At 47.1% G+C, this 19,897-nt stretch overlaps 1 protein-coding gene across 3 annotated transcripts in view; it reads right to left on the bottom strand.

Annotated features, from left to right (window-relative positions):
- The window catches only part of LOC144144910 (bone morphogenetic protein receptor type-1B-like), a 147,545-nt gene that overhangs the window by 112,772 nt on the left and 14,876 nt on the right, over positions 1-19,897 (bottom strand). For all 3 annotated transcript variants that reach the window (XM_077676428.1, XM_077676419.1, XM_077676412.1), the window contains exons 6-9: positions 16,978-17,170; positions 15,426-15,617; positions 9,546-9,651; positions 5,755-5,930 (exon numbers count right to left, since the gene is read on the bottom strand). In XM_077676428.1, the coding sequence (XP_077532554.1) occupies positions 5,755-5,930; positions 9,546-9,651; positions 15,426-15,617; positions 16,978-17,170 (667 nt within the window). The remainder of the gene's footprint in view (positions 1-5,754; positions 5,931-9,545; positions 9,652-15,425; positions 15,618-16,977; positions 17,171-19,897) is intronic.

Raw genomic sequence — 19,897 nt, 5'->3', positions numbered from 1 at the left:
TTTCTAACGTCCAGTTTTTGTCCCCTAGGTGCCGTGCCAGTACAGTTGCCCCTCGGCTTCAATGGAGCACGGGGAGCCCGTGCCGGCCTGATTTTGAAGCAGAGTTTCGCAACTGGTGCATATTGAAGAACTCTGGTGACTCACGGCACGGCTTGTGCTAGGTTAGCCGGCTACTGCTGAACAGCATGCGTGTGTCTGTTGCACATACGGCCATGGTGTGGTGATGGACACGTTTGCTTTCGCTAAGATGCCTCCACCAGCCCAAGAGCCGAAGTTTTTTATAGCCACAAGGCAGTCATCATTGCCCAAGTCAGCGGCCCAAGTGGAGGAAGGGAGGATAGCGCCGATGAGTTTGGAACTGCATACTGCAGCTCACTCTCTACCATTTTGAAAGCACGGCCGCCACTTCTTAACACGCCTGCAAAGAAAATCAGTGACGGCTGTGGCCTTTTCGGATGTCGAAAAAATGGTGCTCACGTGGTTTTGTGAACAGCATTGAAACGAGGTGTCACTTTCTGGCAAAGTTCGTCAACAGAAGGAGCTGGACTTTGCTAGCATGCTCGGGCATACTCGGTGTCGAGGGCCAGGGAGAAAAACTTGCAGAGAAGGCAAACCCACCAGATGGTTTGGATGTGTTGGACATGATTCGGTTGCTGTTAGGTGCGCATGACGATGACTAGCAATGGACCACTTCTTGTAATGTGAGAGCTGAGCTGTGAAGTTGCTGCAAAGCAAGGCTCGCAAAGTAATATTACCAATTTACGGAAATAAAAATCTGGTTTGCGGGCAATTTCCCTGTCATTTATGTTTCATTCTCGTGACAACAAAATTCTCACAAAGGCAAATTTATAGGCTTTCCTTGGAAGTTTTGTTATTGCAAGGTTTGACTGCAGATGCCGTATGCAGCGATGTCACAGCAGGCATGCACTGGAGTCACCTCTCAACTGGCCGAACTTCACACTTTTCACTCTAGCTTTTCAGCCATTCCAATGTGGCGCTGAACTCCTCATTGTTGTCTGTGGTGTAACAGAACAGCCCTCCACATCTAGCAAAGAGCCATTCTGCTAAATTTGGCAGCCCATGTTGTGACGCCACTTCGGAGCAGATTTGGCCCAATAATGTGCTTTGGAGCCAGATGGCACAAATGGTGCACTACCTCCATCTTCCACCTATTTCCCTTCCCTGAACAACGATGGTGCACTAGTAGAGAGAGGTGGTGGTGCCCCAGAACAACGTACGTATGCAAGGAAGAAGTACAGCCGACACTATGGCATAAGAACTCCGTGTCACCTGTACACAACCCAAGGGCTGCTTACACCACACTGCTTCTGTTGTGCCCGAGGACTGATTGCAGTGCGGGCACTAAGCAACCATAGTCAGCTGCTGGCTGGACAAATGGTTGTAGGCATGATCAACACATCCTAGGGCAGAGCCACTCCAGTGCATTTGGATTGTGTCATGGCCTCTCTATCATGCTACGACTGCTGTCAGACATGCTGGGATGTAGCTCGAGCGGTTACAGCCTAATACCCGCTTCTATGCCGGAATGCACTGGGACATGTTAACTCTTTCGTTACCACGCCTATTCAAATCGATCTCCAGTGATCGATGATTTATATTGCCTATTTCGACATGTTGTAGTCATTTCTCGTACACCTAATGCAGCAAGTGGTTAGTCTAGGCACTGCCCTTTTGGAATCAATTTAAATTTTCCTGCTCCAGCGACACTGAGATTGTTGACGGCGTTTTTTGCGAGCTGAGGTGCGTGTATTTTTGAGGATGGGGGCATGGCTGCTGCACTCGACAAAAAAGCATGCTGCTCCTGGTTAGGCTGCATTACCTTATTTTTTTTTTTTATCAAGAGGCTCCTGGCAAGTCAGGTACCAAATAATGTTGTCAGCTTTGTAATCCGACAGCATTGAGAGGTGATAATTACTTGAAAATGACACCAGCTATTCACTAGTGATCTTTGGTTCGAAGAAAGGGGCGCTTTATTCTGCCAAAGCTTATTTCTGATGGTCCCCCGCATGTCTAGCAAGTGTGCCTGGCATTTTCTGCCAGTTTCCAACAGTTTCGGTTTCATTTTTGCGTTGCGAAATTCATATTTGGCGCTACTACGCAGTTACCCAACTACAGTAGAATCTCGATGATACGATTCTGGGTGAATTTCGGGATGATACGAATTTCAAGAATGTTTTGGACGGACTATGTGATAAAGAATACGCTATGATTTGGGATTATACGAACAGTTTCTTAAGCCTTCGCGGATGATATGAACGCACGACTGACCGGCGCGCGCCAGCGAGGAGACCGGAGCCGGCGCAGATCGTCTCGGAGGGGAAGATAAGCGACCGTGGGTAATGCGCGGGGCTGCCGCCCCTTTTCATACCCGCTTCCCTTCACCTCCAGTCTCTGCCAGCTGGCCGAGCGACAGCGGCCACGGGCCCTCCTCTCCACACCCACCTCCCGAAACCTGACAAGCCAGGGCGAGTCACGTGCCTGACAAAGCTACGTCACCCACTTCCTGGCAGTTCATCGGATGCTAGCTTTTCATTTCTTTTTTTCGTTGCAACGCCGTGCTTTTGCACAGGCGAATCACCATCGCCATTACCGGCTAGTGCTGCCCACGCCCACAAAGTGGTGCTGCCGTGCTGCTCGCTGTCACCACCGCTTCCGCTGCTGCGGTCGTTCTGTGCGCGGTGCTGCCACTGACCACGCTGGTTGCGTGGAGCGCTGCATCTAAACGTGACGGTCGCGAGTGCGCGCTGCAAGAACGAAGCGTTCGACATGTCGCGAAAACGGAAGGCCCTTTCTTTTAAGGAGAAAATTGAAATCCTGAAGAAGATGGATGAAAACACTTGGCGAAGGAGTTAGGCCTAGTGCCGTCGACGCTCTGCACCATTGTGGGCCAATGAGACATTGTGTTGAAGAACGCCCAGAACTTCAGCGGAAACGTCAAACAGGCAAAGACAGCTACACACGTGAAGCTGGAAGAGGTGCTACTCACATGGTTTTGTGAAGTCACAGCGGCCAGCGTCAACGTGGATGGCAAAGTAGTCCGCGAAAAGGCAGACAACATCGCGCTTTCCCTTGGGATTGAAAATTTCCAAGCTTTTGGGGGATGGCTCCATCGTTTTAAAGAGGGACACGGACTTGCTTACAGAGTTGTTTGCGGTGAAACGAAGAAAGCGGACCAGTCAGCTGTCAGCGACTGGCTGAACACGCTGCCGGCGCTGATTTCGGACTACGCACCGTGCGACATATTGAATGCTGACGAGGCGGGCCTCTTTTTTAATTTGCAACCAGAGAGGAGCTTCTGTGTGAAAGGCCAGGCTTGCCAGGGCGGCCAAAAAAGTAAGGAACGAGTCACCGTGCTTTTTTTGCGTGAACGCCGACGGCTCAGAGAAAATGCAGCTTACCGTGATTGGCAAGTCGAAACGGCCGCTGTGCTTCCAATCGGCAGAACGCTTACCTTGTTTGTACAAGGGGAATAAAAAAGCGTGGATGACTGGGGATTTTTTCCGCGAGTTCCTCACGTGCCTCGATATGAAAATGGCCGCACAAAACCGGAAGATTTTGCTTTTCGTGGACCAGTGTTCGGCCCATCCAAAAGAGACGACCTTCAACAACGTCACCGTCAGGTTCCTTCCGGCAAACACTACGAGCCATCTACAGCCACTGGACGCGGGAATAATTCGCAACGTGAAACACCATTTCAAAGGACTGTTAGTAAGGCGCCTGCTGGCAAAAATTGATCGCAAAGATGACAATCTGCGGATCAGTCTGCTCGACGCATTGCATTTCCTGGCCATGTCTTGGGACAATGTGACCTCAGACACAATCGCGAACTGCTTTCGCAAATGTGGGTTTCGTACGGGACTGGACGCGGTTCCTACAGGAGGCAATCAAGAACCCGATGAGGACTTGGTGATTGAAGGCTGGGAGAGTCTGGAAACGCAAGCTTCTGCTGAAGACTTCGTCACCACCGATGACAACGTTGCGACCTGTGGGTTAAGGTCTATCGAAGACTTAGTCGATGAAGTGAATGACGGGGAGAGTGACAGCGACGGTGAAAGCGTCGACATGTGTGACCAACTGCCGTCGACGTCGGAAGCCCTTCACGCTCTTGATGTTCTCCGCAGCACCGTAAGTGCCGGCAGCGCAAGCGACGAAACCGCTAGACGGTTTTATTCCGTTCAGGCAGGTCTTCTCGGCGATATCGAGGGCAGGAAAGTGCAAACGAACATTACGAACTTTTTCGGCCGCAAGTAGTTATGCCCAATAAAGTATGTATGTGTTCATTTTCTTGTTCTGCTCAGCTTGTTTGGCTCATACGAATTCGCGATGATACGAATATTTCGCGTGCTCCCGACGAATTCGTATCATCGAGATTCTACTGTACATGCTCATTTGCCATGGCACCTCCGTTACCCACTACTGCTCCTCGAAACAAGCATGCCGCTCCTGCTTCCAATTTACCCACGCCTTACTTCTGCGATAACAGCTTCCGCTGAAAGTCGAAAGATAACACCAAGTCGTCGGATATTCGTTCCGAGAAGGAGAGCACTTCCAATCGGCCTTGAATGCCGTCAGCTGTTCACCGACCAGTTTTGTTTTTGTCCGAGGGTATTTCCAGAAGTCTAGTGTCGCTTCTTAGTAGAGCTGTCTATTCTCACAAAGTCTCCAACAGCCTTGTAATTGTTTCTTTTCGAAATTGTTAGGTGGCACTGCAATGTAGCAGGCTCGTAGTGCTGAAATCACTTTATAGCACAACGGCGACTTGGTGAAAGCTCGCTGGGAACGATTATAGCGTATCGTACCTTATTCCTGCAAGCAGGGCTACCATAACGAGTCAGAACATGATAATAAACCGCAAATAAAAGTTCTGACTGATAAGTGATGATCAGAAGGTCAACAAAAACCCACCACAAAGAAGTTTGGTTTTCAACTCCAAGCAGATTTTTTCGCATCGCTTGCCTGCCTTCAATATTGTGCTGGTCATAATCATTGACAAGGTGTTTTTACATCACGGGGAGGCTAATTGGAGCTTTTAATGATGTCAGACCACCAGATTTCTTCCAAAGAACCAACCAAAATAGCAAAATTTGAAATAGAGGTTGGGCTTCACCGCAAGACACGGGCACCACGCATGCTAACATTTCTTTTTATATCTGACAAATTGTACCGCGGAACTCAATTTTTTTTCTAGGACGGGTTTTTAAAATGTTTACCTACAAAATATATATTCTAAATTTTTTCTAATACTGGTGGTTTATTATACACAACTTCCTTCTCCGACGCCTGGACAAAAATTTCAAATTTGATAATTTTTTTCGCAATCATTTTTTACGAAAACATTATTAAAACCGGTGCCATTGGAAAGCGCATGGAATCATTCTGCATTTTATGTCGCTGCAATGTGTGCCTAACCAGTATGTATAGCACAGAAAAAAATGTTTTGTTATACCCCTCAAAATTGGCCAATTTCCCGCGGTAACGGGAGAGTTAATGTGAGGCTTAGCGCAAGGAAAACGAAGATGGTGGTCGATGCCATGCTCTGCCACAGCGCCTGTCTCATCTGCCACTGTCCGCGTCTTGTACTAAGCCTCCCACTAAGTATGTACCAACTAGCCCAACAACACGTTTTATTTATTTGGACATGTACACAGCGCATCTGAGTTGAGCAACGCAGGTCCAAAAACCATGACGCCAGTACGCAACAAGTGAAAAGCAAGGCCAGAGGGTCCCACTCACCGTCCACGATGCAGCGCAGCGTGATCTCCCACAGCACCAGGCCGAAGGAGTACATGTCGGCCATGCGGTACGAGTCAAAGTGGCTGGGCACCAGCACCTCCTCCAGCACCTCGGGGGCCATGTAGCGCTTCGTACCCACTCGCGGGTTCACCGCTATGTCCAGCTTGTTGGCCTCACTGCAGGCATGGGGGACACCACATGAAAGAAGGCCAGTAATGCATCCGAGTGCGGGGCAGAGTTTTGCTCTGCACCGAGCACAAGGACGAAGCCACCACTCCACATACTGTCCAGTGACTGCCTCAGATTGACAACTGAAGAGGGGCCCTGAAACGCCACTTTAAAGTCCAGCAGATAAACCCGCATATTCGTCAGTGGCTAAGGCGTTGTGGTGCTGAGCACGAAGTCGCAGGTTCGATTCCCGGCCGCGGCGGCCGCTTTTCTGATGGAGGCGAAAAGCAAAAACACGGGTGTGTACAAGATTTCGGCGCACGTTAAATATCCCCAGGTGGTCAAAGTTAATCCGGAGCCCTTTACTACAGCGTGCCTCATCGCCTGCGTTGCATCGGCAAGCTAAACCCTACAATTGGTGAATCAAAACCCGCATATTCAATTCAGTACATGGTCACAAACATCTGAGTCAAATGTGACTTATTCTGTGGGGATCCTTTAGATCCCCTTTTCCTCTTCCCGCGAGTGCAGCCCTTAACCGCGCACGGTGCGTGCGTTCGCCCGCGAGCCATGCCACGCCTTGTGTCGACTTGCGAGCTGACGCGCCGGCGGGCACGCACTGCCCCGCCGTCTCTCCTCCTCACCCACGAGCCTGCTTCCTTTCCCCCGCCCCTTATAAGTGCGGCACGTGCTCTTCACGAGAGGGCTGGAAGGAGATGGGAAAGGGGGACGCTGCGCTCGTCCCCTCTTCCCCTCTTCGCCGCTCGGTCCAGTTGGGGCCTGCCTTTGACCCCGATTGGACTAGGTTATAGACTAGGGTTACCAGCTCTTCAATGAAAGAAGTCGGGACAGATGGGGGGGGGGGGGGGGGGGGGGGTTGCGTACCTTAACATAGGGAGGCAATGAAATCAGTTTTCTTTATTGCAGTATCTTCCAGACAAATCTATCATTTCTTTAACTGTTGTGGCCTCTTGAAGTGGAACTTCAGCTGGCTACATTCTGCTCGCAACACATGCTCTTGCTGGAGAATGTGCTCGCAAAAGTTGTCGCACTTCACGCGGAAGTTCAGCGTTACCTGCAGCTTTGCCTGGAAAGTTCGTGCTAACTTTGTGCTCCGTAGCGTGACGCACCTTTTTAAGCGTGCATTGGATCACATAAAAATTTCTAACTGGACGATCCGAAAAATTTGTGACATATTCAGTCTATGCTCGTTGCAGCGGATCCGGCAACAACGGACCTTCGGTTACAAGACCATTTCTGTTGGTTTGTCTGGTCCCCATGCATTTTAAATTGAGTCCACTCTGCTCATAACGGACCCGGCTAGAGCAGACTATCGGCTACAACAGACTAAATTTTAGGTGAAAATTGTTTCGACTGAATGTTTATAGTGGACTTCCGCGGGGCTGGCACTTGATATGCTTTTTCTTTGTTTAGTTTGGAAAGAAAATTGTTATGTCTGGCAACATTGCTGGCAGCCGGGTCGTTGGCACAGCCAAGCCAAGCTGCCAGTGGCTTTTTTTTTTTTTTTTTTTGGTGCGACCATCGGCATGCGAGCGGCAGGGTAGCTGATTTCCCTGTCGGATAAATTAACCGTAATTAACACTGTCGAACATGGGGGAAAACAGGCCGACATCACCAGAAGTACAGGCCTATCAAAGCAGACGGTCCGCTTTACCGTCAAGAACAAAGCCGCTGCCGATAAACGCGACTCCAGTGAGATTGAAAACAGCGCTATCGAATACGTAAAGTGGTGCACCTGGAGGCGAGTCTGCCTGCATCAGTTTTTTATTTATGTAATAAAAAACTCGGGTTCAGTGGAGTTCGGTCTTTATTATTCCCACGCATGCATCGTTCCCATTCCGTTCGGTGAAAAAGGTAAGAAATGCCTCAAGTAGGGGGTTGGTTCCCATCCACTGTGTGCAATCTGCTGGTAACCGTGCGCAGTCCAACTGGTCTAACTTTCGATTTCACAGCTGTCTGTCATCAGATTATTTCATAACAGCTGTTTCAATGACCAGACTAGAATCGTTAAAAATGTGGAAGGTGCCTTGGCGGAACGTCAGGCAGCGATTCGATTTGTTTGACGAACAGTTTTGGGAAAACCTGCCTCGTCGTGAAGGGATTCAAAGAGCCCAGCTAATTCTGATGGCCACGACTAATGTTTTATAGCTGGCTAATAATTGCGCCTAGTTATATTCTTGCTTTATTTGCTCAGCTTATCATGTGTCTTTATGTGCTAGGCCTTTTCCAAGTGCCGGTGCTAGGCTTTGGAAACGCTGTTTACGCGATTCTTTGCATTGACGCGAACACTGTGCAGATGTGCTGCAGGTGTGTAGAAAGAACAAAGTGTATGTACTATGTATATACAACATTGGTCAAAGTACCCACTTTAGGGCTCATACCCCCCCACCCCCTTCGGATACTGCATACTTCGGCTACAGTGGACGTTTTTTTCCGGATTAAGAGGGTCCGTTGTAACGGGCGTAGACTTTAGTTTTCCGGACAGGGACGGTGCGGGACTCGGGACAATGTATGAAAAGTAAGGACAGTCCCGCAAAATCTGGGACGGTTGGTAACCCTAGATCGGACGCGCAAGGTAGGCCTATTTCTACCTTGTGGCCGACCCACATGCAACCTCGGCCATGGCCGTCCGTTAGGGCGGGTACTCGAGGCGGGCGTCGGTACAGTATAGTTCTTGGCCCTGTCGCGGCTATCAACATGCGCTGTACCATTCGGTCAATAAATCTCCTGGTTCGTCCTGGCCCTTTGGAACCTGCCGTAGTCTTTGTTGGTGAGTCGAACCCATCATGGTATCCCGGGAGGGGCAGTTTGGCTGGAATATTATACGACCGTGGTGACAGCCCCGTATCCCCCATTGGCCTCTCTTAATCCCATCTTGCCCACAACTCTTGGGTGAGCGGCGCCTCCTCGGGCCTCGGCTGATACCAGCTCCAGCAAGGAAATTAGAGGATGGCGGGTAAGGGAAGACGTGCACATAACCTTGCAGCAAGGCATGGCGATACACACCACCCCTTCCCCTCTTCTAACATCATGATTTTCATACCTGTGCAATGAGGTGATTCTGCTCTTACAGGCAAAGTGAACTCTGAACTCCGTTGCACATTTCTGTTCCCTAAAGCATCGTTTTGACCCCTGCACCAATGATTTTTTTGCTGGCTCATGAAGGGGAGGGGAGTGTAACAGGCACACCCACAAATGCTGTGCCAATCGGCATAGTACACAATGAGCATGGTGTGATTGCTAGCCCTAATAGAGAAAAGCAGTTCTGCAGCAATAATCAGGCACTGAAAGTTGATAAAGGCCTTGTGGCTAAGGTGGCCAAACATAAAATCGGAGTTAACACTGCAGCAAATGCAGGCACGATCGACAATTAGCCATGGCACTGAGCCCGACACTACAGGAGTTGACAACAGACGTACAGACGACAAGCAACATTTAGGAAAAACAGCAACCTGCTTTAGCACTACATATCCCAACCTCCTCATTCCCCACAGTTGGTGGGATCCCCCATCCCATGAGTCAGCACAAAAAGAGTCCCCGACATGTCCGTGTTTGGGAACTATTGGCTTACAAAAAAAGAAAAAAAAAACTGATGGACAAACCTGCTGAATCTCACAGCCAGACCAAAGTCAGCAATAGCACAGGTGCCATCCTTCTTGACCAGAATGTTCTTGCTCTTGATGTCCCGATGAGCAATGGCTGGTTTGCCTGCAGTACACAAAGCGTCAGACACCTCGGATGTCAACAGCTGAATGAGACACCTGGTACTAAATCTAACAATGCTGCACGTAGTACACAAACAAGTGTGAGACAGCCATTTTGTATGCCCACGAACAGTACAAAGTGCCCAAGAGAGTGCTTTTTCAGAAAAACAGAAACAACTCAATGCGCCATGAGCTTTCATACCAAAAAGAGCAGCCTCAGGTTCAACACTAACTTACATTAACAACTCGAGCACTGCTCTGCATGCAGACAACAAACAGTACCAAATTCTAGCCTAGAACCTAGCAATCAATGCTTAAACCATTCAGTGTTGCCACCACAATTTTATGGCATTGCGAACGCATTCCACATGGTTATTGTCATAACATTACGGCACTGCTTGGAAGTTTAAATTTGCTACTGTTTATGGCCCACGATTGCTGGAGAGGTGTTGCCATCTCTAGCCTAGAACCTAGCAATCAATGTTAAAGGAGCCATGAAGACAAAATACAAGTTTGTTTTATTCGAAAGATTTCGTGTTTTATAGTGTCCCCAGTGTTTGTCCGGATGCAAACGATGTTTTATTCACTGAGAAATTAACCAATTTACGTTAAAATTTTGATATTCCCGCTAAATCGTGTGTTTTCGTGGTCTGCAATGACATCACGGGAACCACCCGCTCTGCAGCCGATTGGAAAGCCTTGTTTACCGTTAGTGAACCTAGATGGCGGCACCATACCGTGGCAAGCCGTTTTCTGCCTCTGGTTTGTTTTCGACCGTATTTGAACCTGGCTTGTTTTTGTTCATGGAGAAAAACTCGTTTCGTGAAACATAGTGCTCGCTCGACAAATATGGTCACGTAAAACACCGTTGCTTGCGTCAATCGGCCAGTGTCGTCTGAGACAACCCCAAAGCCCCGCAGTGCTGTGCAGCTAAACCAAGCATAGTGCACGCAGTACCAACAGCAGTACGCATCGGTACTTCTATGTTTACATGTGCTTTCGTAACTTCCACTGTCGGTCCCACCATTCTTACTGCTATAAAAAGAATGTGGCCTAAATTTAAACGCAAATAGCCCATTTGGCAAGCTTATAAGCTCAGCCTAATTTGTGTTTGGTTTTGCTGGCCTCGGCCAATTGCAGAGCTGGCTGGTACGACATCATGGGTTCTGTTGCGAAAAATGAGCAAGTGGGTCGCATGGCCATTCCCTTTTTTCCTAATAATACAGCTTATTTGGGCGAAGTTTACGTTAAAAGTGGTGTCAGTATGATTCTAACGAGGCAATCTTTTGAATGAACCAAACTTGCATTTTGTCTTCATGGCTCCTTTAAACCATTCTGTGTCGCCACCACAACTTTATGGCATTACAGGCGCATTCCACATGGTTGCTGTCATAACATTACGGCACTCATTGGAAGTTTAAATTTGCCACTGTTTATGGCCCACGATTGCTGGAGAGGTGTTGCCGTCTCTGCAAAGGTGTGCAAACTTGCTTCAGAGTGGCTCCACCTCGTGGGCTTTGTGAGAAACTGATCTCCATGTGGAGTAGCCCTCGGCCCGATTTGTTCCTATAGCGCAAGGGGGCTCACACAGCCCGTGCTTGCCTGTGTTGTCTGATCCCTTGGAGATTTTATCTTTCTGTAGCGCAGTTTACAAATGATACTAAGGGCTTCCTGTAGTTTAGATATGGCCATGTGCAGCGGAAGACCAGTGAAATTGATTTGTCTTATCCTCTTTTGTCCCTGTTTGGTAACTGTCGAGCATTTGCTTGCAAGCTCTGGTTTAAGTGTGACCTAGAGCAGTGCCTCTTTAATGGGGGTGGGCCAAGCTATTAGGGGCTCATTTGTAAAGTAATCATTCGACCCTCAAAGGGTTAAGGCACAGAGGAGGTGCGGGTTCTTTCATTCCTGTGCACATCCTCACAGGGAGGCAAGCGAGATGCACATTCCACCTTTTAGCCTGATAACAGTATGCTAGCAGTTGTCGGGTCCCTGCAATAAGTCTCTCGGGCAGAGATGGTGTCATCACACACCGGCTTTTCATAGAACTATAACTGATGGCATACATGTCCTTCCCTGGTTCATATTTTTTACAAATGTAAAGCCACCATGAAACCATGAAAAACATTTTTTTGATAAAATTGCACCAGTGAAGTGGCATATACGAGAGTTTAATGTTTAAGGTTGATAGTACGTAACCATAGCTACTAGCAGCCACAACATAACAGCCACGTCAACAAAACATGTTAGCAGCAGTCTCCCAAAGCTTGTAGTACAAGAGTAGGCATAATAATAGCTAAGTAATGCCCGCTCTTGAGAAGAACGCAGCTTTTGTAAGCCGTGAAAGTTCACTCAGGTAAAAATCTTGATTGATGTGACTTTGCTTGTGTTGAGGTGCAGGCGGATCATTCACCTCCATTTGCACAGAGTATCATGGCATTTGAGTTGGTGCGCACACTCACGAGGTCACACTTATACGGGTCAGCTAACGCAATAAGGTCTTCAAATTGGATGAAGTTTTTCCAAGAGAAGCTTCCTTGATTTCACTGATGGCGGTGTCGTAACAAAATGCACTGCAGGAAAGCAAACTTTGCCCATTGGGGGGCATGATGAGGATGATGAAACAAGAAAAAACGCTTTCCGCGGTCAGAATCAAATCTGGGTCCTTTCCTTTAGGAACCAATGCCCACCTGATTGTGCAATTCCAATACGATACGGTAGAAGCAGTTTGGATTTTGGACTTTGATTTTGGCTCAGGTTGCAGGGTGTCAAATCCTTATTCAAATACAACGATGTGTGTGGGGGGCTCAGCTTTCTTGTGGGAGATTTGTTTGCTGTCGTCTGGGTTTGGACTGACTTGCAGGCAGTTTGCACTTTGATTGCTGATGCTTGGACTTTGACTGCAGTGGCTTTGACTTTGGCCCTTCGCCATTTCATTTTCGCACACAAGCTACCCGTTTCAACCATCGTCATCGTTAGGTGGAAGGGACTCGATTTTTTCATTGTACAATAAATCAATCAGAGCAAAAGCACTGTGTTAACTGATTGGCCAGAGGGACGGAACGCATGCACATTTTCGATGCACGTTTTACCATGAACATTTTACTTGACCTAAATAATGTTGTTGCTGTACGCTAACTGATTGTAAGGGCTTAAGGGGAGATGCGCGTCGAAAAATTGCGTTCTCCGTGCAATTCCTCTCTCTGTTTTGAGATTTTGCCTGTAAAATTATCTTTGCACATTTAGCTACAACTTCGCAAAAGATCGAGGCAAGATTCGAATAAGAAGTTAGTAAAAAATATATTTTATTCAGTCGCGGTGGCTCGATAAAGTGCTACCTTCGTCGTACGTCAGCAACTTTCGATTGTCTCTATATCAAGAATACGCTGTCTGCCGCCATTGCCGTTTGCTCAGAGAGGCAGAGGAAGCCTTCCTATAGCCTATAACACCTCGCACAGTTTCGCATTTTGGCCGAAAATAATTTCAAATGCATGTTTTGGGGCCTGTTTCAAGCTTTTCCACTGGACATTAAAACCACATGGTGCTCTAGCAAGCCCACTATTGGCCTAGACGAATATGTTGCTGTGACGAGGCATGCATCCGTCCTTGACTGTACACGACATCTCAATCCAGCTCTCCGGCCCTTTTTCTGCATTTTTTCAATTAGTTTTCAATGAACGAACCGAAAAATCGCAATTTTCGTGCTTGAAAGGCTCAGACGAAGAACCCGTACCGAGAACGGCATCGCAAACCTCAATGGAAAGTGACAGCGAATGTAGCCGCCCGACACCTCCAGTTAGCCCTAACCAGCGCAACGACCACTCGGACGAAATCGACGCTGCGGTGAACTTCGTGAGTGCTTCGGAGGTGAAGGTTGGACTCTTTGAGAAAGATACAGCAGCAAGTGGCCAGAACTCTACGAGTGCTGCGACATGCGACATCACTGAACTTACGGTGGTGGTAAGCAGAGCTACTTGCCCAGCGTGCCACACCTGTACGCTCGCGGTACGTGAACTGATCGAAAAACGAAAGAGCCTGTCGTCATTTCTTGAACTGCATTGTGCGAATAGCGAGTGCACTGCATCGGTACTTTCTGCTGTGCACACCTCAAGCCGTGTTGTGCCTGGTGATCTTGCGAAAGGTGCTGGTGGAAGCTGGGAAAATCGGAGTGGGAGCTCCTGTGACAGTTGCTGTGAACGTGAAGGCGGTGGTGGCTGCACGCGCAATTGGCATAGGGCCCGAACAGCTGCCGCGTTTTTGTGCCATTCTTGGCTTGCTAATGCCATTGCATTACAAGAACTTTACGGCAATCCTCAAGAAAGTTCATGTCGCGGCCATGAAAGCCGTGGCAGAAAACATGGAGAAAGCTAGAGTTCTCAAGAAAGAGACGGTTGGTGGCAGTGATGATGCCGTGATGTTTGATGGCACGTGGCAAAAGCGGGACCACAACAGCCATAACGGCGTTCACCCAGCTGTGTCTGTAGACACTGGCTTGTGCCTCATTTTTGAGGTGCTTTCAAAGTTCTATCTTGCGTGAAGCTGGCACAAAGACCTCAGGAGCAAAGAAGAGGAAGTGTGGCAGGCATACCATGGCCCTGTCTGTGAGAAGAACATTGACTGCTCCTATCATGCTATGGAAAAAATTCAAGTACATACTTCCAACGGTCCAATTTGGATGAAATTTTGCACACAGTCTCTTTAAAGGGTGTAGAATGTCGATGTCTTTTTGCATTTTCAATATCTCTTCTACATTTTTTGCACAAATTTAAAATGTTGACTCATACCAACCAAAATATATACATTTGGTGTTCCTGAATTTTACAAATATAGAAATTATGTGAATAACTTTTAAGTAGTTTTCGACATACTACCTTACCTAAACAGCAAAATGAGATATTTCAGGCTGCTCTAAACGAAGATTTACTATGAAAAAACATGTGCACAAACAGCCCCATATTTTGCTCTAGAGGGCTGTCTCACACAAAAACTAATAAAGCAACTAAGAACATATTTGGAATAATTAAAAACTCCATCTATGACCAAAGTTCCATAACCTTGGGTACAATATTAAATAAAAGGTGTTTTTTGAGGAGCATCCTTAAATTGGACACGATGCACAGGTGCTAGTAAATGTTTGCTCAGTTCAGCTTAAAAAGATGCCGCAAATAACCAAATCCTAGCAATACACCTGAAGCCCACAATCAGAGTACATTGTGGTACCGTGCATTCATTTCAAAAGTGATGGTCCGCTCCACACATAGCAGAGTTGTTTTGCACATTGGTTGCAAGTTAGCCACATACGCTGGTTCAATTCCTTGAGCAGTAATGGTCCTTTTTTTTTTCTTTTTTTTTTTCATACTTACATACTTATGCCATGTTTGGCTAAGATATCATCAATTTATTTTCTTTTTCCCAAGTAATCAGGCACTGAACTCTCAATCAGTGCTAAATTACCTGCCAAGCACCTTGATACCATTGGCAACCTGCGTGTTAAACCTAACCAGTTTAATGCCACCACCACAAGCCGGCATGGACAGAAGTGCCACTGCCAAAAATAACGAAGAGGCGGACAACCATGAAATGCTTATTTCCGGTTGAATAACGACATGGCAGAGATTTAATTAAGAACTTTTCACTGCATGAGTGAATATGTTTACTCTCTTGTGGATTTTCCTTTACTAGATGGAGAACCGATTTCCAGCACAAACAGGACCACTTTGAAAACAACCCCCGAGGCCCGTTAAGCCTGCTGCAAATCAAACCAGCTCCTAGGACTCCCACCTTGCTTGCCGACAATTTCAATGTGCAAATGAGCCAGGCCGCACGCAGCCGAGTGAGCCAGCCGCACAGCATCCTCTGGGTCCAGGGCGTGGGTGGACAGGTAGTCGTGGAGGGAGCCCCGCTCGTGGTAGTTCGTGATGAGCAGCATCTGGGTCCACGAGCCCGTGCCACGGATGTCGGAGGCCACAAAGCCTGCACACAGCACCCCCCTAGCTGCAAGGTCTGACAAACAATGGCCGGGCACCACCCAAGTCTCCCCTCGCCACTGCGCTGGTGCACAGCCGATAAACCTGCCTCAGTCTAAATGAAGCCGGCGAGGGGACGTGTGGTACCCGATTAACATCGGCCCCTTAAGACCGACAAGTTTTAGGAATATGACAAGGCCTGAAATAGCAAACACTGTGGTGTTGGCCATTCCTCAATGTGTGCCACAACATATCGGTGCTCCCACACCAAGATAAGTTGTGGCCAAGTCACCATTCATTCTGTTTCATGGTTCCACCTTATAATTTTCGAAAGTTCACGTAGTATGATGTGTAAGGTTTTGGACACTCCCGCCGCGATAAGGAGCACATTCCAGGCTGCAGCAGATTAAATTAAACAAAAACCTCAGCAAATGAAGCAAGGCAAAAGACAGGGATCCCTAGCTGCAAATGTGCCAGCTATCATGACGCCCTGGTTCCTGTTGCAACCTCCAACGAGGCAGTCCACTACAGGATTGCTGCACTGGAGACTTCTATGGTAGACTGCAAGTTGTGTGAGAGCCAATCCCACTGAGGCATCTGTCGGTGCCTCCATTTCAGTGGCCCACATTTTTCATTGTTAGCGCATCTGTTAGCAACGGCTAAAGAGGAGGACTAGATGAGAGAGGCTCGAGCTCTCAAACAATGCCAAAATGGCGGCACTCAGTGGAGGGAAGTTACTAGGTGGTGAACACTGCCAACTGCAACTGTTCATGCTTTTGGTCACTGTTTTAATTATCCATGCAGGTTATAAAAAATGAAATAACTTGACCTGCCATAGATTATATGTGTAACGTGCAATGAGCCTTTTCTGAAAAAAAAAAATAAACTCTTATGATGGTCAGCCCCCCCCCCCCCCCCCCCCCCCTTACCTCGGTCCATTTCAAAAAAGAATCTTGTAAGAGAGATACGCTCTTATAGGAAGAAAACTTGCATATTCGATAATGAAGGCAGTCTACATCAGATAATTCAAGCCCAGCACAATAGGGACAGACCTTGCATTTTGCAAGTGTTGCTGAAAGTCCCACTTTGGACAACCTGGCAAAATTAAGCTGTACTGTTCACCAATGGCTTGCCCTGAACTTTTAACCTTCCGTTACACAGTTCCAAAAGAAAAAGATAAGCTAGCGTTCGAGCACTATCAAGGCGCAATAGCACCAGTTGTGCAAATAGCTACGGCTGTATGAGCACATTCATGCATTTGACATGCACAAGGCAGGTTCTGATGCTCACTAAGCAAGAAACCATCTGTAATTTTCCCCAGTGATTCACTGCTGCAAAAAAAAGCTGCCATGGGCAGGTGCACCTACCAAGGATGTTGTCATGGCGAAGCAGCATTGTCTGGTAGATGTCGATCTCCCGTAGCCAGCTTGCCTCGTCTGTGGTGAAGAACACCTTCACAGCGACATATTCCCCTCGCCAGTGAGCCTTCCACACTTCCCCGTAACGCCCCTTCCCGATGCTTTCCACCATCTGGATCTGCCGTGCTATAGTGCGCTGGACCTGCATTCAACCAGAGCACAGGAAGCACGAGTCACTTCTCTGCGCTGCCCCGACTGAACACTACTCATTTGTTTCGACACCTGTCTCTGAAACAGAAGGATGAAAAAAAACATGTATCCGTGGGTGTGGATAGCGGTAACGTCCAAAGCTGTTGTGAAACAACAGACAAAATTACTTAACTGAACCAGAAGAAAAATATTTCAACTGAACCAAACCAGTTACATTTTTCTGGTTCAAGACCCTGACAGGGCACTCTGATTACATTTTATGGCCAGGTTTTCAAAGAACGAGCTTGCTGAAAGAAGTTACCAATGCACCACATTTATGGATAAAAGTAGTCTGCAGTCATTTAATGCAAGATTTCTCGAACTTGTTTCACTCCACCATGTTATGTGCTTAATCTTCATGCCGACAAAGAGAGAGATCCAAAAAGGGAGCCACTGAGCTTGAACACACAAGGTGACACAAGGAGTTCCAATTTTATGGTGGAAACCACATTGGCAATTTTTTGCTGAAAGTCTGACTATCCCTGCAAGCGATCAGAGGGACACGTTTCAGCTGTGGTGACGCAGTTCCCTGGATGACATGCAACACAGACTTCCCGAAGAAAACATGCGGGGTGCTGTGCAACGAGCACAACGTTTTGTGTTGAGCACTCTGCACATGCACCAGGGACAGAGGGGACTGTAAGGCCTGTCCAATGTATGCAGCGAGAGTGGCGTGGCATGACACAGCACAACATGCTTGTGCTTGCAGGTAGAAGACGGTGGAGTGTAAAGGATAGCTCCAAAGTAGGGGTGTGCGAATATTCAAAAAATTTCGAATATTACTCGAATATTAAGTATGTTATATTCGTATTCGCTTCGAAAACTATGTATTCAAAAAGATTTCGAATATTCGAAAAGGTTCGAATAATCGGCAATTATCAAATATTTGAATTGATTAGTTTAAGGGGGGGGATGCGACTTTCGACTTTTGAAAAATGACTAAAACATCTGTTTTTTTTTGGAAGCCACATATCGGCTTTTATGTTTTCTATCCTGTGCGTTTGCAAAGTTTTTCGGCCGAAAGCCATCACAAAGTGGCATAAAAAATACTTTTGCCTGCGCGGTGACAGAATGTCAGCGCAAAAGGGCGAAAAAACGGCAGTTTTTGGAGAGCTTTATCTCCGCAACGGTGCCACCAGGCACAGTCATTTTGGCACCATTGGATCGGCCGAGCGATAATCTTTCTGGTCCTGGCCGTCTCTTTTATCTTCGTGTATTCAGAAACGCACGAAGAACAGAAAAAGAAAGGCGCACAAACAAAGCCAGACACAGATGCTGAAGCACGGTTGGCCTTCCGGTCGGCGCGCGTTGTAACGGCCCTCCTGACTGGGCGTCGCTGCGGCAAGCAAGATGGCGGCCGCCTGAACTGCGTAGTGCGCATACACCTGCATACCCCTATAGATGCATACAGTGCATACACCTATAGATTAGTGCATATTCCCGCCGGTGTGGCTTAGTGGCTAAGGCGTTGTGCTGCTGAGCACGAGGACGCAGGCTGGATTCCCTTCCACGGTGGCCGCTTTTGTGATTAGGCGAAAAGCAAAAGCGCCCCTGTGTATAAGATTTTGGCGCAAGTTAAAGATTAATCCGGAGCCCTCCACTACGGCGCGCCTCATCGCCTGCGTTGCGTGGGCGCGTCAAATCCTACAAGAAAAAGTTTAGTGCATATTGGCTGTGCTGCGAGGAATATTGGATGCCCTGAATTTCAAGACTACTAAAAAAGTGTGCATGGAGTTATGCAGAATATTATACCAAGCTTTCAAAGTAGCGCATTTGTATCCTTGTGGTATGTAAATTTTGGCAATGAACACCTGCCCCTAATTGCTGCTCCAGACAAGGTTATAAAGTATAAAAGAAGTCAAAACTCAGTTTGTTTTCAAATGTAAGTAAAAAGAGTGCTTCACTTGTTGCCATGGTTACAACACTGCAGAGGGAAGTTGTCCAGTGCAATACAAGCAGCCAGCTAACCTACTTTGCATTTGTTTGGTCCGAAAACTGGGCTATGTACCCTTCATAAAGGAGCTGAAAATGATGTTTTATGGAAATAAAAAGGCTGCAAAAGGCACTCCAATTTCAAGGCAAGGCATTCCAGAAGCCCCGTGTTTAAAAGGACCCGAAAGGCTACAACCCTACAGGCTTTTGATGAATGATATCTATGTTGCCACTTCGAAAGCTGTTTTCTGTTTTCTGATTTTTTTTTTTTTTTGCCAGGTACGTCGCTCGTTTCAGTGATTTCTTTGGACCGTTAGGTCTATTTTTGATTCCGTTCTTTGCGTTACATTTCTTGATGAGCAGTTCAGGTCGTGTGACTCATGGAATTCCAGGTTTACTTTTTGCGAATTTTGTATACAAATTGTTCATGGTCTATATGCCCGTTAATCATTCACCTCTAAAAAAACTGAAAAAAAAAAAAAAGTGTTTCTAAGACTGTAATGACCTCATTCATTCATTTGGGAATGCAAAGCACTGAACAATCATGTTTTATAGGCAGCTCAAGCTCGGTACAAGGTGAAAAGAAAGAAAATTTTTTATAAAAAAGTTTTCGAAATAATAATATGAAAATTTTATGGTGTTATCACACATGCATTCCCAGCAACAAAAATTCACAAAGAAATAAAAAAGTTGATTTTGAAAGTCACGTTCCCCTTAATTAATCGATATTCGATTCGATATTCGAAGC

Source organism: Haemaphysalis longicornis, unplaced genomic scaffold, assembly GCF_048455015.1.
Source record: "Haemaphysalis longicornis isolate Haplotype H1 unplaced genomic scaffold, Haemaphysalis longicornis Haplotype H1 scaffold_1, whole genome shotgun sequence".
In the NCBI taxonomy this organism is placed as follows: Eukaryota; Metazoa; Arthropoda; class Arachnida; order Ixodida; family Ixodidae; genus Haemaphysalis; species Haemaphysalis longicornis.
Note: the sequence above shows the minus strand (reverse complement) of the source record. Positions and strands in the feature narration are given on the sequence as shown.